Genomic DNA, 27,454 nt, shown 5'->3' with positions numbered 1-27,454 from the left:
TAAGCTGCATCAAAGCTCGATCATGCATCTTCCAGATCTTGTATGCGTCTGTTTCAATTCGGGACGAGGAATCTCCAGAATCTATATCAGAATCGCCAGACCCAGAAGAGACAAATTGTGCAGGACAAGGACTAGAACCATCCAAGAACCCCATAAATCCATGACCTTCAAGTAGTAGTTGCATCTGAAAGTGCCATGTGAGGTAGTTGGAATCATCAAGCTTCACAGTCACCGACGTAGGAACGATGGAGATAAGATAGGTGATAGGCGATTGCACAATTTGTAGTTGATTGGCAGTCACCATTGTAAATTGTCGAAGAAGATTTCTCACAGGAAATGTATCGAACACGTAGAGGGCACGATTGCTCAGACGAAGAATCACAACCCGAGGAACTATGAACACTTCCCAGATCAGAAGAACACAGCAGAAAAAGAAAGGGTCTTGAGCGGCGGAAGCAAAAAACCAATAATTCCAAGATCAGAAGAACCTTTCAAGCAAGTAGAGCTTGATCGGCGAATGATACCATGTTAAGCAACATATTAAGTTGCAGTAGTGTAATATCACAGAGAAGACGAAAAGGTTTTAGAGATGGAAAGATAAAGAGAGAGAGAGAGAGAAAGAGAAATGAATTGTAGTTATGATGTAAACATTACAGAATTACTCTAGTTACAATTGTTATATAGTCTTCCATATATCTTCTTCACTAAGACACCTTATCCTTCTTATAACAACCACACTGATCTTATAACAACCACACTGATCTCTTGACACTTGTCACTGTATCTAACCATCTATTATATATACTGTTAACATGCATTTCTCTCATCTTTTCTTCTCTCCTTGTGATATAAAAATTAACACTATGTTTGAATGATGAAATTTAAGATTACTAAGAATTTTAAAATGACAGGATTTTATTTCTATGTTTATGAATTCAAATAAAAAAAAATAGTGCATGTTAACTTATAAATTATATATCCAAATTCTAAATTTATTTCTTTTGTTCAAACATTGGATGAGAGACCGCTTTTTATAATTAGTTAAAATTTTATTTAACAACAAAAAGGAGGTTGGAAGTTTGTTTAATTTGTTACAACAAAAGAGGAGCATGAAACCGTGACATCATGGTGTGGAGGTTGGTGAAAGGAAAATAAAAACTCAAAAGAAAGGGAATGAAATCTACCGACCAACATTTCCCGTTTGAGTCAAATATCTTCTTAATTTCTCCCAATAAAATTTCCCTCTTTAATACAACATACCCTCCCTACCTTCCCCCACCCCCTTCTGCTCCTCTGCTCTGCGATCTGCCAATCTGCCAATCTGCCTAGGGTTTTTCTCGCCCATCTGCATTTCCATTGCGGGGTCTGTTCATCTGGGTCGAGATCGAACTGTTTGGAGAATGCCGGTGAGACTGTTGACATTTTTAGCTTTTCTGCGTTGAGATTTTTTGATGGGTTTTCTACTTTTCCTGCATAGTGTTGCTGAATTGTGACGTTGATTGGATTCTTGAACTCGATCTCTCCGAACCCATTGGGGGGGTTCGAGTTCTCTCACTGTATGATGCTTTGTGTTTCTTGCCATTGTTGATTTGGATTGTATGTTTTGGATTTGGTTTCTTCTTGAGGATTTTGAAAACTTTGGTTTTGGAGTTTTTCTTGGGTTTGGAGCTTGAATTGGGTTTCTTTTTGTGATTGAAGAAATGGGTATTGGAGGAATTGTTCGGTGGTGGTGGTTGTTGTTGTAGATTATATTGTAGTCTGTGTATTGGTTTCGTAAAGATGAAGAGGCTAAAAGTTGAACCTTCAGTTGCGAGGAGGTTCAAGTTGCAGCATTTGTTGTTTGGTATAGCGGCATTGTACTTGATCTTCATATCCTTTAAGTTTCCCCAGTTTCTTGAGATAGCAAAGACGCTGAGTGGTGATGATGGATTGGAATTGGTCGAAGATGTGGATTTGAGTAAACCGTTATTTAATTCTGTTTATAAGGACACTTTTCATCGCAAATTGGAAGACCAAAACCAAGATGCGCCTGTGAGGCCTAGTAAGGAACCTTTGGAAGAAAGTAAAGGTGGATCTAAGCCTATAAAGCCACTACAATATCAATATGGTCGGATCACTGGTGAGATTATGAGGCGAAGGAATAGAACTAATGAACTTTCGGTGCTTGAGAGGATGGCAGATGAGGCTTGGACATTGGGTTTAAGTGCTTGGGAAGAAGTGTGTAAACTTGATGGGAAGGAGATTGGAGAGAGTTCTATAATTGAGGGAAAACCTGAGTCATGTCCTTCATGGTTATCAATGAGTGGGGAAGAATTGGCAATGGGAGATAAGTTGATGTTTCTTCCTTGTGGGCTTGCTGCAGGTTCTTCAATTACGGTGGTGGGAACATCCCGTTATGCTCATGAGGAGTATGTGCCCCAGCTTGCAAAGTTGAGGAGGGGTGATGGAACAGTTATGGTCTCGCAGTTCATGGTTGAGTTGCAAGGGCTGAAGTCAGTAGATGGGGAAGACCCGCCAAAGATACTGCACTTGAATCCACGATTAAAAGGTGATTGGAGTAAGCAGCCAGTCATTGAGCACAACACCTGTTACAGGATGCAATGGGGAACAGCTCAAAGGTGTGACGGCTTACCATCCAAGAGCAATGAAGACATGCTAGGTAAAAATTTTCCATTGATTTAGAAGATAAAGTCCTTCCCTTGTATTTCTGCAGCCATGATATTTGTAAAAAGCATGAAGATTCATGAAAGTACAAAACTAAATAAAAAAACATGAGTCTGTATGAATAATACTAATGCTGTTGATTCTGAAGATTATATATATAAACCATTGTCTATACCTTTTGGGTTGTGACATAACTTTAATGCACATATGTGGCAGTTGATGGATATGGGAGATGTGAAAAGTGGATGCGGAATGGTATGGACTCAAAGGAGTCCAAGACCAAGACTACCTCATGGTTCAAACGATTCATAGGGCGTGAGCAGAAGCCAGAAGTAACATGGCCATTTCCGTTTACAGAGGGTAGATTGTTTGTCTTGACCATACGTGCTGGTGTGGATGGATTCCATATTAGTGTTGGGGGGAGGCATGTCACTTCATTTCCATATCGGATGGTATGTCGGATAAATGAGTAACTTACTTAAAGTGCTTATGCTTTGCCTCTGACATTGCACGGATGTGCTAAGGCCATAGTTATGATTAATGATCATATCTGTTCTTAAGCATCTGGTTGTGTCATTTCAGTTTTATTTCTTGTATTGTTTTCCTATTCCTTCCCATCAATAGTGATGCACCTTTTTCTAATTATTTTTATGCTTTAACTTTAGGGTTTTACACTTCAAGATGCCACTGGATTAGCAATTAAAGGAGATGTTGATGTTCACTCTGTTTATGCTACTTCTCTTCCCGCTTCTCATCCAAGTTTCTCACCTCAAAGAGTACTGGAGATGGCAGAGAAGTGGAAAGCTCGTCCTTTACCCAAGAGACCTTTTCAGCTGTTTATTGGGGTTCTTTCTGCTACAAATCACTTTGCAGAGCGCATGGCAGTGAGAAAAACTTGGATGCAATCATCAGCAATCAAGTCCTCCAATGTAGTAGTCCGTTTCTTTGTTGCATTGGTAAGTTTATTGCTTTTAGCTATTCAATAATTGATTTTGTATTAAGAGTTGAGCAGTCAGGTCCCAGGATCTGGTGTGCTGACATTTTTACAAGATTATATCCTTTCTATTGCCAGAACAAAAGAAATCTTCTCCATTTATAAGGCTGGAGAACAAATATTACATAAGTCCTTTTTTCTTTAGAAGTATAACGTCCTTGAGTATTTATATCTCATCATGCATGAGAAGATATAGGTGTGGCTCTAATTGGTCAAAAGTGTGCGATTCAGTCTTCCAAGCTTTCTGTTTGTTATCTATTTTGAAGTTCTAGCTCCAATTGTAAACCTCTGTTTATGCTTGTAACTAATTTATCTGCTCCTTTCAAGCTTGGATTTGTTTGTGTTAAAAGATTCTTTGACTGAAAGAGAAAGAAATTCTGGATTGGTTCTGTTTCCCTTTCATAACGTCAGACAGGCCAGATTAATGTCTATATTTTATTGCGTAGATGCTGATGTAGATGTGTTTGAATTGTATGGGCTCAAGTACCTGATATGGAATGTACGTAGTAAAGTTGATTGGATGAAAGAAAACTACTTGTTCTAAATGGAATGAGTTGATTCAAATTTTATACCTGCTTCATTTTACAATTATATTTTAGAAAAAAAGTGAATTGTTCCTACAGGCGCAGGGCAGTGATAGCATGACCCACCCTTCAGTGGGGATTGACTTGAATTTTAGCCTTAGGGTTGTAACCTTTGAAATTTGCCTAGCAATAAAAAGAAACTAATTTGAATTACGGCACTCAGTGGCTTGTAGATTGATGAGTTTCAATCTTATATTGAAACTGTTTCTGTTTTATATGAATCTGTTCCTTCAATATTTGGTTTTACTAATTATTAAGTTTTGCAGAATCCAAGGAAGGAGGTAAATCAAATGCTGAAGAAAGAGGCTGCTTACTTTGGTGATATTGTTATTTTGCCCTTTATGGATCGATACGAGCTTGTTGTTCTGAAAACCATTTCTATTTGTGAGTTTGGGGTGAGTTCAGTTTATTCTCCAGTATTTCGTCGTTCAGTAAACATATTACATATATATTGTTATAAATCAAAAAGGTTATGTATCTATAATCTAGTAAACCATTCAACTGGGCCTTTTTTGAGTTTGTATTCGTTGTATTGAAAAGCTTTAACATCTTGATGCAGACTCAAAACGTGACAGCTGCATACATCATGAAATGTGACGATGACACATTTGTTAGAGTGGACACTGTCTTAAAGGAAATTGAGGGCATCTCTTCTAAAAAATCCCTTTATATGGGCAATCTTAACCTCTTGCATCGCCCTCTCAGAAGTGGAAAATGGGCTGTAACCTATGAGGTATGCAAGTTTGCGTGCACCTCTACTTAGTTTTCAAGTCATCCAGTTATCTGCTTTTGTTTAAGAGTTGCATTTGATAAGCTGTCTTGTGGGTTTTTGGAATGTCAAGAATGGTCCATCCTGTTTAGTAGGAGCTTCTTTTCTTACTCGTATATTCGGAAAATTGGATATAGTGGTTGGACCCCAGTCAATTACAGCTCCATGGTACCAATAGAATCATATTGAATGGACAAGAAATAATTTCCATGCATAGGGCTCCTTCCCTATTGTTGTCACTGTTATCTAATTGTAATTCATTTTTAGTTTTCCCCTGAGAGGATTAAAAGTTTTCAAAGAGGATGGACGTTAATCCCTTTATGTTTGTGATTTTTTCTTCTACTCTTCTTTCTCTCTCCCTCTGAAGCATCATTGTCTGTTGTGACAGGAGTGGCCGGAAGAAGTTTATCCTCCATACGCCAATGGCCCTGGATATGTAATTTCCATTGATATTGCTAAGTTCATCATTTCTCAGCACGTTAGTCATAGGCTAAGGGTAAGTTACTAATTGTCTGGCTTATTACCTCTGTTCGGAGGATGATTTCTTTCGTTTTCCTTCAGTTCCTGTTCAAAATTAATATGCATTGACCAAAAGAAAAGCTATAATATATGTGGTTGCTGAAAGATGTGTTTGGTTGCAGCTTTTCAAGATGGAAGATGTGAGCATGGGAATGTGGGTTGAGCAATTCAACAGCACCACAGCAATTGTCCAGTACTCCCATAACTGGAAGTTTTGTCAGTACGGGTGCATGGAGAACTACTTCACCGCACATTACCAATCGCCAAGGCAAATGATCTGTCTTTGGGACAAGTTGGCTAGAGGTCGAGCTCAATGCTGTAACTTCAGATGACACCGAGCCGCCTGCTTCACACTAGTAGATTGCAGCACTCTTCACCCTTCTTTCTGGTATCCTCACGCTTGTGCCGGTTTTTATCTACTAGATTCAATTGAAAGCACGAGCTCCTAACGATGAATCGCGAGAAATGATTTTTGTCAAAAAATGAATCATCGAAGAGTAGTATAGATTGTGTTGTAAAATGGGGCTGCTTGACAAATTCTCCCCACTACCACTAGATTGTACATTATGCTCGTAATCTTGTGATTTAACAAAAGATGTAGAATGTCTTATCCATTTGTGGTTGAGCAATTGCACCTCCCATCTTGATCATAAAACTACTAGTCACCATCTACCATGGCATCATATGCAGCATTTCGCTTCGATGTCAACAGATTTTGCATTCGAATTTTGAGTAAAACATTGTGTTACTTATTTTTATCAAATCAACATGTGAAGGTTTTTTGTTGAGATAAAGTGGATTTCAAATACTCAAGGAAAATGTGTTTTTCTTTTTCCACCATCCTTTTTCGTAATACAAATTTTTGTTCTCTTCAAATTCAGTGTATGAAAAACATGCTATATTTTGCTACTTAACATTATAGTTGTAAGATGGAGATTCTAAGTTTGACCTCGTGAATGGTAAGTTCGATATCAATTTATTATGAATGACCAATTCTACAATACACCGGTGTATCTCATCCACGTGTGCATTTTAGAATTCTCAAATAGAATATCGTTGTATATAAATGGGACAAAAAAATCAACCACTGTGTAAATAGGTCAAGCTTTAGTTTTGGTGCGGAAATTAATCTCCGCCGGGAGAGAAAGTCTTTGCCTTTAACTATCAAAATATAAATTGGTGCCCAAAAGCGAAGCCATGCAAAGCACAAGCAATCTAGAACAACGTTCCCAAAAACATGGAGGAAAACCAAAGAAGCATTGGAAATATTGTGTCAGCTAGGAGTTTGATGAATTTCATTCCCCTCCAAATGACTCTAGAAGCTGCCATTGAGCTAAATGTCTTCAGCATCATTGCCAAATCAGGCCCTGCAGGATCTCATCTCACTGCAAAAGAAATCGCTTCCCAAATTCCAACTTCGAATCCAAATTCAGCCCGGAATTTGGACAGAATACTAAGAATGCTGGCCGTCCATTCCCTCCTCTCGACATCTCTAAAACCGTCTGCGGATGATGAGGCATTACAAGACAGGGCTTATGGCCTCACAAAGGAGACACTTTGCTTGGTGCCGGATGAAAATGGAGTCTCATTAGCTCCATTGATTAGTTTCAACTGTGAGCTTGACATTGTGAAGAGCCTTTCCATGCTCAAGGATTCCGTGCTCGAACCGGAGATTGTGCCCTTCTACAAGGCTCATGGAATCACCATATTTGAGTACATGTCCACGAAAGCTGAGCTGAGCCAGTTGTTTAATAAGTCCATGGCAGAGAGTTCTAACCTAAATTTTGATGAGGTGTTGAAGGTTTATAAGGGTTTTGAAGAGGTGAAAGAGTTGATGGATGTTGGAGGTGGAATTGGAAAAACCATTTGGAAAGTAGTTTCCAAGTATCCCCACATCCATGGAATTAACTTCGATTTGCCTAATGTTGTTGCTCAAGCTCCTCCTGACCAAGGTTAGTAACTTAGTATCGTGAATTAATTAGAAAATAGATTTTATAATCTTGTCTTTTATTTTACTTGTTTAAAGGAAGCAAGATTACACTCAATTATGGATGAGAACGTCTTGAATAGTGTTAGGAGGGTCCTCAAACCATAATAGATCTTTGTCAATAGTAAACTTGACTTTAATATGACATGTATCACACGTAAAATTTCCTCCTTTATACATTACAGATTAATAATGAAACCAAAAGATTAGAAGGCGGTAGGTTTGTTTTTTTTATATTCAAACGCTGAGTTTTGCAATAATAAATAATCTCAACAACTTGAGTTAAAAGCCTCTTACTTTGAAAAAACAAGAAAAGAATTATAAGCCTCTTGCCGGATACGATTATTTAGTTGTTATCATCATCTCATGTACACTTCTTAATTTTAATCAATTTGACCCCTAATTTGGTTATATAAATCATTATAAATACATACAGGTGTGAATCATATCGGTGGAAATATGTTTGAGACCATACCAAATGCACAATCAATTATGCTGAAGGTATGCATGGTTTGCTTCTAGCTTGTGCTCGTTTTAATTGTTCTTTTTTCCCATGAATTATTGAAAATTAATTTATCATCAACCCAGATACAATCTTATACATGGTTTTCAGTGGGTGCTCCACAACTGGGAAGACGACCGGTGCAAGAAATTATTGAAAAGCTGTTGGGAGGCACTACCAAAAAATGGGAAGGTGATAGTTGTGGAATTTACAATTCCAGAAGTATTGGAGAATACTAAAGCAATGTTGAACATAGTAACGTTGGACATCTCAATGATGGCATTGCCTGGTGGTAGAGAAAGAACAACGGCTGAATTTGATAACTTAGCAAAATCTGTAGGTTTTGTGGAAACAAAGATTTTTCCAATCGCACAGGGGATTTGTGTTATGGAATTTCTCAAGAGGGAAGAAGCATGATACAAATAGTAAACAAAACAATGTGTCTTGGCTTATATTTTTGAGAATTTTAACGAAAAGCTCACGGTATTGTTCACTTTAACAAAAAACCACATTTTTACACTAAAAAGTCAATCTTGGTACTATTCATTTTACCCTTTATTTTTTTATTTTCGTTAAAACTCAAAGTTTTCAAGCCATTTTCATTAATTTTCCTTATATTTTTTTATTCTGCATTAATCTATTATCTTCAGGTACGTTAATTGCTACTGTATCTATTTTTCTAATCATATGCATGATCTAGTTTTGAAACGAGCAGAAGAAGTTTATATCCTGTTTTTCAATTCTTTTATCTGAAAACTGTTACTATATACAAAATACTAAGGATAAATTACAAAAAACCATCTCAATTATTAGGATCAGGACAGTATCATACCCCATCTTTTAAAATTGACAATGTCATACCTCATTTTTAGAATTTGGTCCAATGTTATACCTTCCGTTAGATTGGCCGTGAATTTCTCAGTTAAATGCTGACGTGGCTTGATTCGATGCTCATTTTCTATTAAAAAATTAATAAAATATTAAAATAATAATTTACCCTTAAAAAAAAAAAAAAAAAAACCCCAAACACCCATCTTCCCCGACCCATTCCCCTTCCTTGCAACCCAAATCCAAAGCCCAGATCCCTTCCCTTTCCTTGCAACCCCCGACCCCTTCCCCACCCACGCCAACATCTCCCCCAAGACCCACCTCTCCCCACCCTTCCCTGCAACCTCACCGTCCTCCAGCTCCTCCCCTCCTTCGTCAAGTTCTGCAAACCCCTTTCCACCGCCTCAGAATCGGCCCAAGATTCTTATCCGTGAAACTTCGACGCTCCGGCCAGACGCCGGTGTCAAATACTCTGACGATGACGTCGGAGCCATAGTTCGATTCCGACCACAACCCCCTCTGGTTCCTAAGCCCCAAAAATTGTGGGGATCGAGTAGTGTGGAGACTCCGGCGGCGGTCCTGGATCACAACAACACACTGAAGGGTGGTCGGAGATGGCGGAGACCTGGTCGGGAGTGAGAGACACAGAGAAGCCGTGGAAAACGGTGTCGTAGACGTGGAGGATTTGGGGCAGGTCGGCGAATTCGAAGGTGTACCAGTGGTAGTGGGTGGGGAAAATTGAGGGCTTGGAGTGGCGGTCGATGCGGAAAATGAAGGTCTTGAGGGTTTGATCGGTGGCCTGCGGGGCGATTTGGGCTGAGAATTTGAATACTGTGAGGTTGGACTGCTTCCATTGATTCGGCCTCGGAGGCTTCGATTACGAATATGGGTAGGTCCATTTCGGGAAGAGGGGTGGGCGGCAGATAATGAGGATGTGGGTTGACGTGGGTGGGGAAAGGGTCGGGGGTTGCAGGGAAGGGGGAAGGATCTGGGTTGCAGGGAAAGGAAAGGGGTCGGGGGAAGATAGGTGTTTGGGTTTTTTTTTTTTAAGGGTAAATTATTAATTTTTTAATTTTTTAATAGAAAATGGTCTCGAATCAAGTCACGTTAGTATTTAATTGAGAAATTCACTGCCACGCTAACAAAATGTATAATATTGGACTAAATTCTAAAGATGAGGTATGACATTGTCAATTTTAAAAGGTGAGGTATGATATTGTCGTGACCCCAATAATTGAGGTAGTTTTTTGTTATTTACCCAAATACTAATTAAATACACATTATTCAGTCTATAATATATATATATATATAACCCATTAAAACATGATTTAACCCTTTTTAATAGATTATACTTGAGTACTACTCACATTTTAATTTTGTGCAATGATATTTTAACACATGTTTAATTGTTATAAAAAAGTAAATTATAGCAATGGTCCTTTAACTTTAACTCAATTGGAGCAATGGTCCCACAACTAAAAATCAAATACCATTAGCCCCTCAACTCATCAAAGCAGTTATGGTCCCTCAACTAAAAATCCATTACCATTAGTCCAACTTTAATCTAACTGGAGAAATTGTCCCTCAACTTTAACCTAATTGTAGCAATTGTCCCTCACTTAACCCAATTGTAGCAATTGTCCCTCAACTTTAACTCAATTGTAGCAATGGTCATTCCAACACAACTCATTTTGACAAAATTCTGACGAAGTTAACAAAAATGACCATATCTACACTTTTTGATGAGTTGAGGAACTCTAATTGTAGCAATGGTCCTTCCAACATAACTTATTTTGACAAAATTCTAACGAAATTGACGAAAAGAACCATAGCTACACATTTTGATGAGTTGAGGGACCAATGATAATAGATTTTTAGTTGAGGGACCATTGCTCAAATTTGATTAAAGTTGAAGGACTATGGCTACGATTTACTCTGATAAAAAATAATGGACATGTTATTAATTTTTCTTTGGGATTAATAAAAAGGAAACACGTGACATTTTTTTATTGAGCCAAATCAAAAAGTGAGTATTCATTGATAATACCTAAGTATTTTCCTTTTCAATAAGCAAAATTTCTACTCAAACTACATTAAAGAGTGGAAAGATAATTTGAATCTGAAACACAATGAGTTAAAAAGACCGATCATAATCACTGTGATAATCCACCACTCATGCCTTGCATTAGACATGCCCTAATCCATAATTCTTTAAAATCTTCAAAGCTGGTGACAACCTTTCATTTCGTGGCTACCTCTAGCTAGTCCAATGCCCACTTGAATTCGTTGATATATATTAATTAGGGATGTGTAGTCGGTGAATTTGCCAAATATTACACGAAATGTTGGTGAATTTGCTAAAAGTCGTGGCTAGTTACACGAAATTAAGGGTGATAATTATAACCCTTACTAATGGTCTTACATGTGGGGGTCCTTCATTTCTTCTCCCTTACTAATGCTCTAACGGTATTCTACCTTCAACATTCCATGGACAATGTTTGAGAGTTTCCATCCCTTCCTTCCAATTTGTCTTGAGTTTGGTGGGTATTTTTTGTCAAAGAGTTTGAGACGAAGAGTTGGAAAGAGTAATTAACGAAAAATATGGAGTACTTGGAGCTAACAAAAGATACGTCGCAAAACCGAGCGCTGTGATGTTCTATAATCCATATAGCCGACCTCACCTAGTGAGATAAGACTTGATTGTTGTTGTTGTAAAGAGTTTGGTGAGTTACCTACCTAAAAACCTACTATTCTTGGAGGCCATATATGGTTAGGCGCCCCTTAGCTAAACCCAGCTGGCTAGACATGCTCACCCACTTTTTTCCGCTCAAAACGACGTGTATCATGCATGCAAGTGTATCTGTATATATAGAGAACTGATGCTCGGAGCCAAAATAAACAAGGCAATCCAACAAACTAAAATTGACTGAGAGCTTGAAAATCCAAAAAAAAAATAGATGGAAAGCCAGGGATTAAGTTTAGAAAATTACATCTCAGCTTGGGGTTTGACAAATTCCACCTGCAATCAAATGGTTCTAAGAGCTGCAGTTGACCTAAGCACTGCAAATCATCCAAATGCAATGTTGAGTTTGGAGAGAATGCTAAGGTTGCTGAGCGCAATTGCCTCCTATCTACATCTCCAAGGCCATGCCCCAGATGATAAGTCCAAGCAAGAAAGGACTTATGCCCTAACAAAGGACTCGCTTTGTTTTGTTTCCAATGAGAATGGAGTTTCTCTAGCCCCAATACTAAAGCTATCATCGAGCACTGAGTGCTTGAAGAGGGGTGCGATCCTTTCTACAAGGCCCACGGAGAGACTACATTCGAGCATATGTCAAAGAGACCTGAGCTTGGTCGATTGTTCAGTGAGGCTATGACCGCTTACTCTGCTATATGTTTTGATCAAAAGGTATTCACTGAATATAAAGGTTTTGAAGAGGTGACAGAGCTGATGGACGTAGGAGGTGGCACATGGGTAATTCTCTTGCGAAAATAGTATATTTATATATCCCTACATCCATGGTATTAACTTCGATTTGCCTGATGCTATTGCCCGTGCTCCTAAATATCAAGGTTAGTATATCCAAAGAGAACTGAAAACTGAAAACCAATTGAAAATTAACAAAAGTGGTTTTCGGTTTTTGGTTTTCAAAATTTGGCTTGATTTAAGTTCTCTATTGTCATTTTTTGAAAAAGTGAAAACAGTTACGATACAAATTTTTGGAAAAAACAAGAATTGAAATAGAAAACTGAAAACTAAAACCAAAATATAAAGAATTGGCTAAAGCTGAAATACTTAAACAAATAGCCTTTAATTCACACACTTTCTTATTTGAATTATGGTCCAAATGCAACAGCTACAGATCCTATTTAACTATTAGTTGGCTCACGTTCTTTACTGATTTCATTTATATATAGGTGTGAAGCATGTTGCGGGAAATATGTTTGAGTCAATACTATTAACCTACAGAAATGTAGTGAGAGGAAGAAGAGATTCAAGAAATTTAGAGAGAGAAGTAGAAACCATAAACTTTCAGTATATCACTTTTCTTCATTACTAAGCAATCTCCCATACAACAGTATTTATACCCTTCTCAATATTCTAAACAAACTGTCTAACTAACTCTCTAACTAACTCTCTAATCTGCATACAAGTGGCAGTATCTCAGCCACACAATATATGTCTATCAAATACCACATGCTCAGTCGATAATGATGAAGGTTCGGTTTTGCTTACTTTTAGTATTTATTGAAGAAAATGTTAGCGGGACTACATTTTACCATCTCTTTAATAGAGATGGCCTCTGTTCGTATTAAAAAAGTAGTACGATGTGGACGTCGTCTCCTTAGCATTACTCTTCATCAAAACTACTTCATGCATGTTCACAATATGAAAATTTGATTTACCCTTGTGCTTTGCACTGGGTACTTCATAACTGGGCATGACGTGTGCATTAAGTTGCTGAAAAACTGTTGGATGCGTTACCGGAAACTAGGAAGGTAATAGTTGTGGAATTTGTAGTACCTGAAGTACTGGAAAATACACCAGAAACAAGGAACACACTCGCACTCGACATGACGATGATGGCCCTTTTTCCTGGGGGCAAGGAGCGAACAGCAGTTGAATTTAATAACCTAGCAAAATCTGCAGGTTTTGTTGGAACAAAGCTTTTTCCAATTTCATATGGATATCATGCGATTGAGTTTATCAAGGGTAAACCATTCAAAAAGTAGTGTGCATCTGTGTGTGTATTTATATACACCACATCTCTTTCCTTTATAATGTGCTAGATCTCGGGTTTCCTTGGTCCTAAAATAAACTCTTGTACTACAAAAAATTTATGAAACTGATACTCAAATAATAGTTTTTGTGATAGGTGACACATATTTTGTTTATGTCGTAGTATTATTATGTAATTCAAGATTGCTCATGAGTAGTACAAGAAAAATTTATTGATATAAAAAATACAAGTTACACTTAATTAGAAAAAACAAAAATCTTACCTCCCGTAAAATTAGAAACGAAGAGGGAACAAATGACTCTTTTGCAACTTGAAGAAAATAAATATAAGAAAAGAGGGAGAACAAAGAACCAAACTTCCTCTAATACAAAACTTAAGAAGTCACTGCAGCCAAGCGACAATCACCAAACCATATTAAAAAAAAAAAAAGATTACTTTAACAAAAATAGGATCCCACTTTTCTTGTGTCTTACTGGTGTGTCATCATTTGAGCCACAAAAAATAGGAATGCAATGCATTATTGAAAGGAAAGGGCCATCAAATCCACTAAATTCATCAATTTGGACCCTTAAAATTTGATCTAACGGCTAAAAACAGAGATATATTTCAAAAATAATAATAACTTTAGCCGTTACATCAAATTTCAAGGACCCGAATTGATGAATTTAGTGAATTTGAACCCTTTCCTTATCGAAAGAGCTTACTAGAATGGAACCCCACTTTTCCTGTATTTTACGAAAAATAGGAATGCAATGCATTATTGAAAGGAAAGGGATCCTCAAATCCCTTCCATCAAATCCACTAAATTCATCAATCTGGACTCTTAAATTTTGATCTAACAGCTAAAAATAGAGGTCTCTTTAAAAAATTATAATAACTTTAGCCGTTAGATCAAATTTCAAGGACCCGAATTGACGAATTTAGTGACTTTGATGGAAGGGATCCGAAGCAGATCCCTTTCCTTATCGAAAGAGCTTACTAGAATGGAACCCTACTTTTCCTGTATTTTACGAGAAATTCTGCAATGTGTTTGGAACACGGGATGATACGTTACGTATTATTATACAAGTGGTGCAATACTTGTATTAAAAATTAATAACATAAAAAAATAAAATTTCTTTCTATTTATATAATGACACGTGATGTACTATCCATATTTCGAACAAAATGAAAAATTTCTCGTGTTTCACAGGTAGTTTTCATTGATTTTGTGTGGGATCAATAATTGGAAAGCTTTCAAGTCTGCTTGCTTATCAACCAAGGAAGCAATCATTGTTTTCATATTGAATCATAGCATACAATAAATCAGCTAATAGTATTAAGTACAGTTGCTCGTATGCATGCAAGCATAAATGAGTTTAACCGCTAATGTATTGAAGAGTTTGATGGATCCAACCGTAACAATCCAGCTGAATCATCATCCACTCACATAATTAACGTATTGTAAAACATGTGAGTGGCATACGACTTTCATCTGTTACTACGATTGGAAATTGGTCCTTATAATATATTTAGGTTATCTCTAACCGAATGGTCTAGAGGATCAGAGAGTCGAAAATAGCTTGAAAATTGTCTCCAACCGAGGGCTAGGCCAGATGACTCGTAGGCCCCATGGAATCTGAAAGGGCTAAAAGGCCAGAGGGCTAGCCCTTTCCAGCCCCGGGCTGGCCATAATTTTGCTTAAAACTGTCAGATATAACCGACATGAATAATTTTGTTTATCGCCATAGTGTCGGTTATAACCAACACCAATAGTAATTGCTAGATAGGAATAATTTTGATTAATTGCAATCATGTCGGTTATAACCGACACGAATAGTATGAAAATTTCAGCTAGCCGTTGCATTCAATTATTATTTTTATTTATGAATTTAAACCTTTTTTTTTTCTATAACTTCGTATAACTTTTATTTTACAAAATTTGTTTCATATTTTTTTTAAATTCTATTTTTTTTTCTATAACTTCTATTTTACAAAATTTGGTGCATATTTTATTTTTTTAAATTCTACTTTTTTTCCTATAACTTTTATTTTACAAAATTTGTTTCATATTTTTTTTTAAATTCCATTTTTTCCTATAACTTCTATTTCACAAAATTTGTAGTTTTTAAATAATAAATTATGTTTGGCTCTCGGTTGGAGAAGGAGATAAATATGATTATGTACTGTTTATTAAAATATTAATATCTTGAAATATCAGATGGTTAAAACGAGTCATTTGGCCAATCCTCGGTTGAAGATGACCTGACTATTTTTAACATAAACTAGGTAAAACTTGCCACATCCATACGTGGGTCGAACTCCTTCGGTCCAGTCCTTCTCATACAACAGTCCTTCTCAACCTCCATCCTGTGCTCCCACGTGTAACGGCCCCACGAGTCTCTTGTGCACTGCGTGGCATCAAATCACAATCTGTAAGCTCTGCAAAAACCGACAAAACAAGGAGGAGGATTGTCTGCCCTCCAAGTTTCGGTGCCCTTCCATGCCCTCCTGTTTTGTGTGGTCACGGTTAAGCCACGTTAATATTTTATATTATTTTTTTATAGAGATAATAAGATAAAAATGAATAATAATATAAAATATTAACGTGGTTTAACCATGACCACACAATCAGAAGGCATGAGAGGGCATGGAAACTTGGAGGGCAGACAATCCTCCTCCACAAAACAAATACGCGGAAACAACACTGACTCGTATCGGACAAAAACAGAAAGAAATCAACTTATCCGAAACTGGGTCCCTCCACGTCAGTTGGGACCTTTGCAACGGATTGCGTTACGAACGCGCAACGGTCATAAGTCACGTACACTGTTTGTCGGCAGAGTACTTGTGTTGACACGTGTTGGATGGCATTTAAGACAACTGGTGGTTTGCATTTGAGGAGGAATACTGACGTTGAGGTGGCATGGTACCCAAGTTCCAACTAATACCTAATTTAAAGCCGTAACTTTCGTCAAATGACAACTTTCGCAACCTAATATTTTTTTTCTTTTCTAACGGGCGATATTATCAACATTAAATAAATAAAAAAAGAGTTTAGTTTACATTTAACGAGAATTTAAAAATTTTAACTTACAAATCCCTTATTTTATCAATATACTGCCTTCTTCTACACATTTATATCTATCCATAATGAATAATAACTAATAATTAGAACTCATAAAAAATTTATAATCCACTCATCGAAAAAGTTTTTCCCGTATTAAGCACTAACATATTTTAGAGGCCCAAAATTTGAACAGCAGCTTTCGATATCTGCAAGACCTGGACAAATTGACAAAATAAAAATATTTAAATTATTATTATTATTGTTTTATTGTCAAAAAAATATAGATTAAATTATTGGAAAAGAAGATCTTGAATCTCATATATTTACCGTTTCAAAATAGAGGTAAGGGCGATTTTGTGGACACTCCAAAGTAGGGCTGAAAAAAATGAACCCGACCGAATCATATCGAAACCCGACATAAAAAAAGAAAAAAGCAAACCGCGCCGATATTATCTTGTGGACACTCCAAAGTAGGGTTGAAAAAAAAAACGAAAAAAGGAACCCGACCGAGTCATATCGAAATCCGACTTAAAAAAAAAAAGAAATGGAACCGATATTATCGAATCATTTGGTAACTGAAATTAAACACTCTTGAAACATCGGTATTGAAATTAAGATCACCGACGTAAGTTTGGTAATATCGAACCGAACTGAATATAATAAAAATGAACACAAAGTCTATAAAAACTTTCATTTTAATAAAAAGCTCATTTTAAAGGTATAGTAAATAGTAACGGTTAAAGGTAAAAATATGGTTTTTCGTTAAAAGTGAACCGGTAGTGTTTTGTTAAAACTCCCTAAAAATTATACATACATGAAATTAGAAATTTTGAAAAGAATGAGGGATTTTTTTTTTTCAAAGAGTATAATATTATTAGTTACGAATTGAAATGTTTACATCATGTGCCAGAGTATTAAACAACCACTTCGGTTCAAAACAATCCCACCTATGACATCCCCCACACGCGTGATGTGAGTTGTCACCAAATGTGTAGCTCCATTACAAGAGTGAGGGGTGAAAAGAAACTCAACTGAACTTTGGTGATTTTGAATTGGAATTATGGTTTTCGACTTGGGGATTTTGAGATTGAAGTATGGTTTTCGAATTGCGGTTGAATTTTAGAATTTAAGGGTTTAAGAATTTGATAGTCGTTGTCATTTCTTGTGTTGCATAAGCTGTTTCCAAAATTTGAAACCTTGAAGCATTTTGAAACCTCTTGCAATTTCTCCTCCTCATTTTTCAATAAAAGGTCGTACCCAGTGCACAAGGCTCCCACTTTACGCAGGGTCTGGGAGAGGTGAAGTGGGAGCCTTGTGTATACTTTTTCTTGCATTCCTCCTCTTCTCACACGGTTATTTTCTTTAGTTACTAATACCAAGTTAGTATATTTAAGAAAAAAAAAGAGCTATTTGACACAATTTAATCCCAAAACCTATATGATTAAAATAAACCCAAAAGACACATGTCCAAGGGCTATTTGACATAATGCAATCGTAGAAATGGGTGTTAGTGGTGGAAAGGGTACATGTTTTCCTTAATACGAAAGACTTCAAATACCAATTATGGGTTTTACTTATGATTAAAAAAATCTCACAAATATAATTGTTAGATGCCAATACATAAAGCAATAGGATTTTTTTCCCCTTCTAATCTATCTTCTTCTTTATTTCTATTTAAACGTTATGATAAAAATACGTCAACATCTTATTTTGAATTGTTTATACAAAAATAAAAGATAACAAAAGAGTATAAGAGAAGAAAAAAGAAGAGAAGGAGATGATAAAAGAAGGGAAAAGAATTCTACTACGTAGAAACAGAATCACAAAAGATTGTTTTTTAAGTCGAAAAAGCACTTGATCGACGTCGCTCACCAAACACTATCTTTAATCTTTAATTTGAAAAGTCAAATTGAAAGGCCAGCCATTGCCACTGCATTACTGACATATTATTCTTCTTCGTAAATGATTTCGACTCTTATAGCCGAGATTTTATATCTAATTATGATTTTTTTATTCAGTAATTTAGTTAAAATCTCAACCCAAATGTCTTTCCACAATTTTTTGTTTGTTTTTGTTTTAAAAAAGATAAAGGCCCTAAAGTTTAAAAGTTTAAAATGACTAATAGATGAGCACATGTGTGTGTGAATAATTTTATTTTATTTTATATTTTTAACTAAGGAGTGTGATTAGTTTGTAAATTTTTTAAAAAGAGTATGAGATGATGATGAGACAGTTTATCTTAATAAGGGCATTTTTTTTGTCATAGGAAAAATAGATATATAATTGTCATTTTCTCAAAAAAATAAGGGTAAAATATGAAAAATAGGGATATGATTGACAAAATTAAGGGAACTTTAACGAAAAGCTCCCGGTACTGTTCACTTTAACGAAAAACCACATTTTCACACTAAAAAGTCAATCCCGATACTATTCATTTTACCCTTTATTTTGTCTTTATTGTTAAAACTCAAACTTTTCAAGCCATTTTCATTAGTTTTCCTCAAAATTAAAGCCTCTTCAACCTCCCATCTCCTCTCACATTCTCCTCAAGTGCAATCATTTCAGTTCATTTAAACTATCAAAAAGATACATGTCCAAAGGCTATTTGACATAAAGCAATCGTAGAAATGGGTGTTAGTGGTGGAAAGGGTACATGTTTTCCTTAATACGAAAGACTTCAAATACCAATTATGGGTTTAACTTTGATTAAAACATCTCACAAATATAATTGTTAGATGCCAATACAGAGCAGTAGAATTTTCTTCCATTTTAATCTCTCTTTCTATTTAAGCTTTACGATTAAAACAAGTTAATATCTTACTTTGAATTGTTTATACAGAAAAAAAAAACAACAACAAAAGAGTATAAGAGAAGAGAAGAGATGATAAAACAAGAGAAAAGAATCCACCCACATACAAAAAGAAACAGAATCACAAAAGATTGTTTTTTAAGTCGAAAAAGCACTTGGCCGACCTCACTCACCAAACACTATCTTTAATATTTAACATGAAAAGTCACATTGAAAGGCCAGCCATTTCCACTGCATTACCCGCATATTATTCTTCTTTTGTAAATGATTTCGACTCTTATAGCCGACGTAAATGATTTCGACTCTTATAGCCGACGAATTTTATATCTAATTATGATTATTTATTCAGTAATTTAGTTAAAATCTCAACCCAAATGTCTTTCCACGTTTTTTTTATAAAGATAATGAAAGGCCCTAATGTCACATCCCAGTCCAAGCCCCCATCACATTCCGGGTCTGACTCCACTGTAGCACGATATTGTCCGTTTTGGGCCCCGACCACGCCCTCACGGTTTTGTTTCTGGGAACTCATACAAGAACTTCCCAGTGGGTCACCCATCCTAGGATTGCTCTCGCGCGAACTCGCTTAACTTCGGAGTTTCGATGGAACTCGAAGCTAGTGAGCTCCCAAAAGATCTTGTGCTAGATAGAGATGAAAATATACATATAAGGCTTACAAGATCCTCACCCATGGGCACACGAGAACTTCCTAATGGGTCACCCATCCTGGGATTGCACTCGCGCGAACTCGCTTAACTTCGGAGTTCTAATGAAACCCGAAACTAGTGAGTTCCCAAAAGGCCTCGTGCTAGGTAGAGATGAGAATATACATATAAGGCTTACATGATCCTCATCCCCTGGACAATGTGGGATCTTACACCTAAAGTTTAAAATGATAAGGAAAATACTTAGCTCGTTACTTTTACAATGTAAGTTGCGTAAGTATACGCATTACGGTCAAGTGGTATTCTTGTTGAGAGTATGAATCTCACACTGGAGATATAAGGAACATTACATATGCTCATAAGTAATTGAGTTACTTCATATATTGCCAATTATTTTTACGGTGGAATCTTAACTGTCTTAAATTCCTCTTCATTTGAAAGTGAGGGGTTTTAGGTTCAATTATCGCTATAGATAAATTTGAACTAATTTTTTTTTATACCTAAATCATTGTGAAGTTGAGTTCATACGCTTACTCTTTAATGTAAATAATATTTTATTTTTTACGTATTTGTTAATTTGTGATTTACAATGCATGTGAAATACCTCCTCAAACCAAAATTCTAATATGCTTATGTGTATAGCATAATGAAAAAAAATTATCTTATACCTCATCTTTTAATTAATTTCTCAATTCATGTGGACAAGAGAGTGGCCTTACGCTTGCCACGTCAGTAGTTTAACGATCAAATTGATGAATTTTCTAATAAATGTATGACATTCAAACGAAAAGCTCTATACAAAACGTCAATATCAATACATAATTGTAACTATCTTTTTTTTTTCTTTCTTCTATTTAAAGGCACCGTCACACGTTTGCAGATTACCCGTTTTTACCACCTTAATGTTTCCTGCAAGCAACATTTTCATCTTTGGAAATACAGAGTCTCCCAATCTCTCATAATAAAAAGTAATTACTCCACATAATTAAAAACATGTACAATGTAGTTTGTGATTGTCCATATGATACCGACCTTTCATTATTTAAATTAATATGTGTCGATATCATTGCAATCAACAAATTATATCCATATAAACATAATTAATGGTACGTGAACCGCTTCACACATAAAGTTTTTAATATATTTTAAGGCTCAGATGGAGCCACACCAATTTAATGGAATTTTATAGAGTGATTGTGATGCATTCTATTCCTACTTTTGTCATTTCAACTAAAACACTTCAATTCCTTGTCCCTCAAAAATAAAAGAGGTGCACTTTTCTCATCACTTTCAAGTGATAATAATATTTATTATTTCATTTACAATAATTAGATAAATTTAAATTTTGATATTTATGTTTATTTATTAAATATATTTCGAAATTTAAACTTATCTGATAGTAATAAATAGATTAGTAGTTAGCATAACCAATTCTAGCAAAAATATTTTCAAAATAAAAAGTACCAACTAATCAAAAGGGCCCCACAACTTGCCAATTATGCTTTAAGATATTTTCATTTCTTGTCATTGATTTAGGTTTTGGCATTTGCATTGCCTTTCATGGACTTTAACTTCACAACCTCCAAAAGCTATCAACCTTCCTTTAATTCTCTCCCTCCTCCTCCTCCAACGGTTACTTTTCCCTTCCTCTAATTTAATGTCCTCTAACGTGTCTCTCTCTCTCTAACCCTCCATTTTCTCTCACTAGAACTTTCACTCCAAACTGCTTAGAGAGAGAAAAGCTTGAATCTTTGGCAATTTAGAGAAAACCCCAGATGGATCTCAGTTCGTTCTTGACGTCCTTAGGGACTTCCTTCCTCATATTTGTGGTTCTGATGTTTTTGTTCACATGGCTTTCGAGAAAGCCTGGGAACACTGTGGTTTACTATCCGAATCGGATCTTGAGAGGGTTGGATCCGTGGGAGGGCGGGTCCATGACCCGGAACCCGTTTGCTTGGATCAAAGAGGCTCTGTATTCCACTGAGCAGGAAATTATTTCCGTGTCAGGGGTCGACACTGCTGTGTACTTTGTGTTCATGAGCACTGGTTTGTTTGTCTCTCTGCCATTTTAACTGTTTGACGGTTTTCGAATTTACTTTGTCTCCTTTGCTTTTACCATCTGTTTCTGGGTTTTGTTCCGTTTGCTCAAAAGTTTGAAATTGTTGCTGCTTTGTGGTTGTTTTTGTTGGATGGACTAATTTAGAAGTTTTCTCTCAGATTTCTAACTTTTTTACTGCTGTAAATTTGGATAGGTGAAGTTTGTTTGATGAAATTGGTAAAGTTAATTTCTTTCTGGCTTTGAGAAGTGAAATCTGGAACTCTTAGAATGGTTTCAACGTTTCGAACAATATTTGTATTACGGAAGAGTGTGTACCAGTTTTGCTTATACTCTAAAAACTATGGATTTGTGTAAAATGAAGGGAATTTATGTCATTGGCACCTGACCACAGTTGTTTTACAAGAAAAATGTTGCTTTGGAATTGATAATCTTCTACTTCGCTGATGATTTTCGATACCATACTTGCGTAGTTATGACTGAAGTAGTAAGTTATATAACAATTTTGACGAATTATTAACAGTTTCAATCTGTCTGGGAGAATTTGAAACCTTGGTTACATAATACATACTGAATTTCTGGAGTTTTAATGTACTTGTTTTTGTCTTTACTTCCTGCGATTATATTGCTTCCATGTTTTGGAATAACAGTATGCAATGGTTGGCCTAATTTATAAAGCCAGAAATCTCAAGGTTCTAACTTTCCTATTTGATGTGGCAGTGTTGGGTATATTGGTTTTATCTAGCATTGTTCTGCTACCAATTCTTCTGTCAGTTGCTGCCACCGAAGAAGCGCATAAGTTAGCCGACGCAAGCGTAAGCAATGGCACTTTTAGCGACCTTGACCACTTATCCATGGGACATCTCAAGGTAAGCTACAAAACATTTTCATGAAATGTCTTGGTCTTTTTTTCTTTTCCCTTTGATTTATTGCAGCTGTGGTTTTTTGTATAATTCTCTCAATTGAATTGTATTCTGAGTGCTGATTGCATTTACACATGTCTTTCTGTATGTGCAGGAGAAGAGTCCTAGGTTGTGGGCATTTCTAATTGGTGTCTACTGGGTTTCTTTTGTCACATACGTCTTGCTGTGGAAGGCATATAAACATGCCTCCAATCTGAGAGCCAGTGCTCTAATGTCTCCTCAAGCGAAGCCAGAACAATTTGCCATTCTTGTCAGAGACATACCTGACGTCCCCGAAGGTCAAATTAGAAAGGAACAGGTCGATTCTTATTTTAAGACCATCTACCCTGATACATTTTACAGATCATTGGTTGTCACAGACAACAAAGAGGTATGCTTGTTTTTCCCCCTTTTCTCCTCATTTTGCGCCTTTGTTAACTGTCATATATATCTCGGAACATCGCTTAGGTAAAACGACTGTTTGATGGTGTGTTCCTCATTTGAGTAGTATTTCTCTTCCATTCATATTAACGCTATTCTTATAGGTGAACAAAATTTGGAAAGAGTTAGAAGGGTATAAGAAGAAGCTTGCGCGCGCTGAAGCAGTTTATGCAATATCGAAGGAAACTGGCAAATCAGAAGGAACAAGACCCACTAACAAAACTGGGTTCCTTGGTCTTTGTGGGGCAAAAGTAGACAGTATTGATTACTACACTAAGAAGATTAATGAATTAACCCCAAAACTGGAGGCTGAACAGAAAGCCACTCTCAGGGAGAAGCAGCAAAATGCCGCTCTAGTTTTTTTCACCAGTAGGGTGACTGCAGCTGCTGCAGCTCAGACTCTACATGCCCAACTTGTTGACACGTGGATAGTCACAGAGGCTCCTGAACCTCGTCAACTACTTTGGCGTAATCTCAAAATCAAGTTTTTTCAGAGACAGGTGCGGCAATATGTTGTGTATATCATTGTGGCTCTGACCGTATTATTTTTTATGGTTCCCATTGCTGCTATCTCTGCATTCACAACTCTGGAGAATCTGAAGAAACTTCTTCCGTTTCTAAAGCCAATTTTGAAGCAAAAGGCGATTAGGACAGTGCTAGAGGCTTATCTACCTCAAATTGCACTCATACTCTTTCTAGCTTTCTTGCCAAAGTTCCTTATGTTTTTGTCGAAGACTGAGGGAATCCCTTCCCTGAGCCATGCAGTAAGGGCTTCTTCCGGGAAATACTTCTACTTCACTGTCTTCAATGTTTTTATTGGAGTTACCGTAGGTGGAACCTTATTCAGTACATTCAAGAGTATCGAGAAGGATCCTAACTCTATTGTTGACTTACTCGCAAGCAGCCTCCCCGCCAATGCAACTTACTTCCTCACCTTTGTGGCCCTGAAGTAAGTAACAGTTTATGTCTTCTAGCTCTTATTTTCCATATCAGTAACCGAAACAAGATTGCAAAGTACTTTACTATTTGTCCACTCTATCTAAATTATGCCTTTATTAGTGAACTGGTTTTTACTATTGCTTTGATGACAGGTTTTTCGTTGGATATGGTCTTGAACTGTTCCGACTAGTTCCTCTGATCATTTTCCATATAAAGAGGAAGTATCTCTGTAAGACCGAAGCTGAGTTGAAGGCAGCTTGGTTTCCTAGTGATCTTGGATATGGGACTAGAGTACCTGGTGATATGCTCATCATTACAATTGTCCTCTGCTACTCTGTTATTGCTCCGCTGATTCTTCCATTTGGTGTGCTTTACTTTGGCCTTGGATGGCTTGTCCTTCGAAATCAGGTATCCTCAGCCTTTTTCAAGCTTGCAAGTCTTTAGTCGAAAAACTACTGAAATGATATACAACTTAGCCTACTTGTTTCCTAAGCAAGCCTATGCTATCGAAAACTAAAGCTTTTGTTGTTTCATCGAGCAGGCACTCAAAGTTTACGTTCCATCGTATGAAAGCTATGGCAGGATGTGGCCGCACATCCAAGTTCGACTCATTGCATCTCTGATACTGTACCAAGTTACCATGTTTGGTTATTTTGGGGTGAAGAAATTCGTCTATGCACCATTCTTACTTCCACTTCCTATCTTGTCCTTGCTTTATATCTTCATCTGCAGCAAAAAATTCTACCATTTTTTCCAACACACTGCGCTTGAAGTTGCCGCACACGAACTCAAGGAGATTCCTAACATGGAGCAAGTTTACAGAGCTTTCATCCCACCGAGTCTGAGCTCCGAGAAGCTAAACCATGATCAATTCGAAGACGCTCAATCCAACGTTTCGAGGACCGCAGCATCGTTGCCCTAATGTATGATAGCGCTTTATAGTTAGAAGTGATTTCGTTTGGATTTGGAGTGTCATTTGTTTATATAACATGTGATTAGGAAGCACAAGCTTGATTGAGTTGGTTGGTTGTAGCATCTTGGATATATTATTCCTTGCAATGTTTGTGTGGTGATTTTTATTTTTTTTATGGTTGTTGTAGCATCTTGGATAGAGGTCGCACTTGGTGCGATGGCAAGTGCCTTCGCCCATAAGCGGTAGGTCTCGGGTTCGAGACTTGGGAGCAGCCTCTCCATAAATGGGGGTAAGGCTAGCCGACATTCATCTCTCCCAGACCCTGCGTAAAGCGGGAGCCTTGTGCACTGGGTACGACCTGTTGTAGCATCTTGGATATGCTATTCCTTGCACAAAATAGTAATGACAAATGTGAGTGAATATCAACTACCTATATTTTACTTTTCGCTAAATACCAACAATTTTACTGAAAATGGTGAAAATTAAAAAAAACACCGTTCTTTCGAAACGTATTAACAAATACCATCTATAAAATGTTATGTTATCAAGCGGTTAATTGTGAAAAGCACAAATATATTTTTGTCTACCTGGTGTTACTCTACCTCCAATTTCTAAAATTATCCTCCTTCTCTCTCTTTCTTCCCTCTTCTCCTCTCTTCAACCCAAAATACCAAATTTAATACATGTATTTATACATACAGTAACAATCACAACAAAATGAAATTGGTAACTCACTTTCAAGAAGTTGGGGAAAGAGATTATTAGGTTATGTCAGCATAACAATCAATATCTAGAAATTTAATATCCTAGATATTTGTAAGTCTTAACATTTGTTATTGCTAATTCATTTGTAAGTTGAACTCACCAAGTTGTTTAAGATCACGGAGCCTGCAGTAAGTGACACTAATATCGCGGAGCCTGCAATAAATTACACATGCTAAACAATTTGTTTAGTTTAGTTTAGTTTTTATTTATTATTATTATTTTTCTTTTTTGAAAAGAGTAACGATATTCATTTATTGGAAGAGAATAAGTACAAATACAAATAGGAGAGAGTATGTATACAAGGGTCTCGATAAAAACATGCCCGTGATTTCAACCCGAACTAGAAAAAAAGAGCGTCACACACAAATAGATTATGTTTAGTTTTGAAACCAAATTACCGAGTATTTGAGTAATTGGTATAATGCTTATTATTAACTTAGAAAATTAAATTGGATTTAATCAGTGCAATTCTCAAAATCCCACAAAATTCTCAAAATCATAAAAACAGAAAGAAAAAAGAAAGTAAAAGATGGGATCACATTTTCTCAGTTACCAAACAAAAACTTATGAACAACCCTTGATTGTTACATATTTGCCTTTATAATAGAAATGATGATGATGAGAATGTTTTTAAGCATATATAGCCTAACAAGATGAACTTATATGGCACTGAAATGTTTCAAATTGCACTTCCGACTAACGTCTCTAATCATATCAGATGGTACATAAAGGAAAAATAGTATTAAAAATGACATACGTTGCACAACCTATAAGTTGGATGACAGATCTAAAGAGGAGGAAAGTGCAGTTGATGGGCAATCCAACGAGCCCAAGCTATACAAATTTCTTAACTACTACAGCAATTACGTTTCCATAATCTTAATGACTTGTAAAGATGTATTGCAATTACTATGTGAACTTTAGTAGGCTTTTTATACTAGCATTCCACAAAATGTTGAATGCACTCCACATTGAAATTTAATATTAAATGATTTATTTATCCTACTATGCAATGACAATTTTGACCTTATTAGGTTTATAAAAATAAAATAAAATCTAAATACATCACAAATCACTTTTAACGTATTATTTATCTTTTTCAACTATCAAAATCCCTCTGACCCTCTATTGTTGAACAAAATCCTAACCAATGAAACTACAAACATGTTGATTGAGAAAAATTATTTTTGACTAATGAAACACGAAATCGATGTTTCGGAAGCTTCACATGAAGTATGACTTCATATTTTTTTATTGTTTTAGTGATTTTGATGACATTAATAATTATTTAGTCTTGCTTTTGCTGCGTTGTTCAAGCTTCTATGT

The 27,454-nt window shown here is 36.3% G+C and overlaps 2 protein-coding genes across 2 annotated transcripts; both read left to right on the top strand.

Annotated features, from left to right (window-relative positions):
• Positions 1-1,138: 1,138 nt before the first annotated feature.
• LOC126585605 (hydroxyproline O-galactosyltransferase GALT2-like) lies at positions 1,139-6,185 on the top strand. The gene is made up of 7 exons (XM_050250062.1): positions 1,139-2,659; positions 2,881-3,116; positions 3,330-3,620; positions 4,509-4,637; positions 4,802-4,975; positions 5,400-5,507; positions 5,653-6,185. Exons 1-7 carry the CDS (start codon positions 1,780-1,782, stop codon positions 5,860-5,862), a joined length of 2,028 nt encoding a protein of 675 aa, XP_050106019.1. The 5' UTR covers positions 1,139-1,779; the 3' UTR covers positions 5,863-6,185.
• A 15,496-nt stretch (positions 6,186-21,681) lies between these two features.
• LOC126585604 (CSC1-like protein ERD4) lies at positions 21,682-25,534 on the top strand. Its single transcript, XM_050250061.1, has 6 exons — positions 21,682-22,158; positions 22,889-23,037; positions 23,186-23,461; positions 23,616-24,460; positions 24,603-24,858; positions 24,992-25,534. Exons 1-6 carry the CDS (start codon positions 21,888-21,890, stop codon positions 25,370-25,372), a joined length of 2,178 nt encoding a protein of 725 aa, XP_050106018.1. The 5' UTR covers positions 21,682-21,887; the 3' UTR covers positions 25,373-25,534.
• Positions 25,535-27,454: the final 1,920 nt, after the last annotated feature.

This window comes from Malus sylvestris, chromosome 10 (genome assembly GCF_916048215.2).
Source record: "Malus sylvestris chromosome 10, drMalSylv7.2, whole genome shotgun sequence".
NCBI lineage: Eukaryota > Viridiplantae > Streptophyta > Magnoliopsida > Rosales > Rosaceae > Malus > Malus sylvestris.
This window is presented reverse-complemented; position numbering and strand designations above follow the sequence as displayed.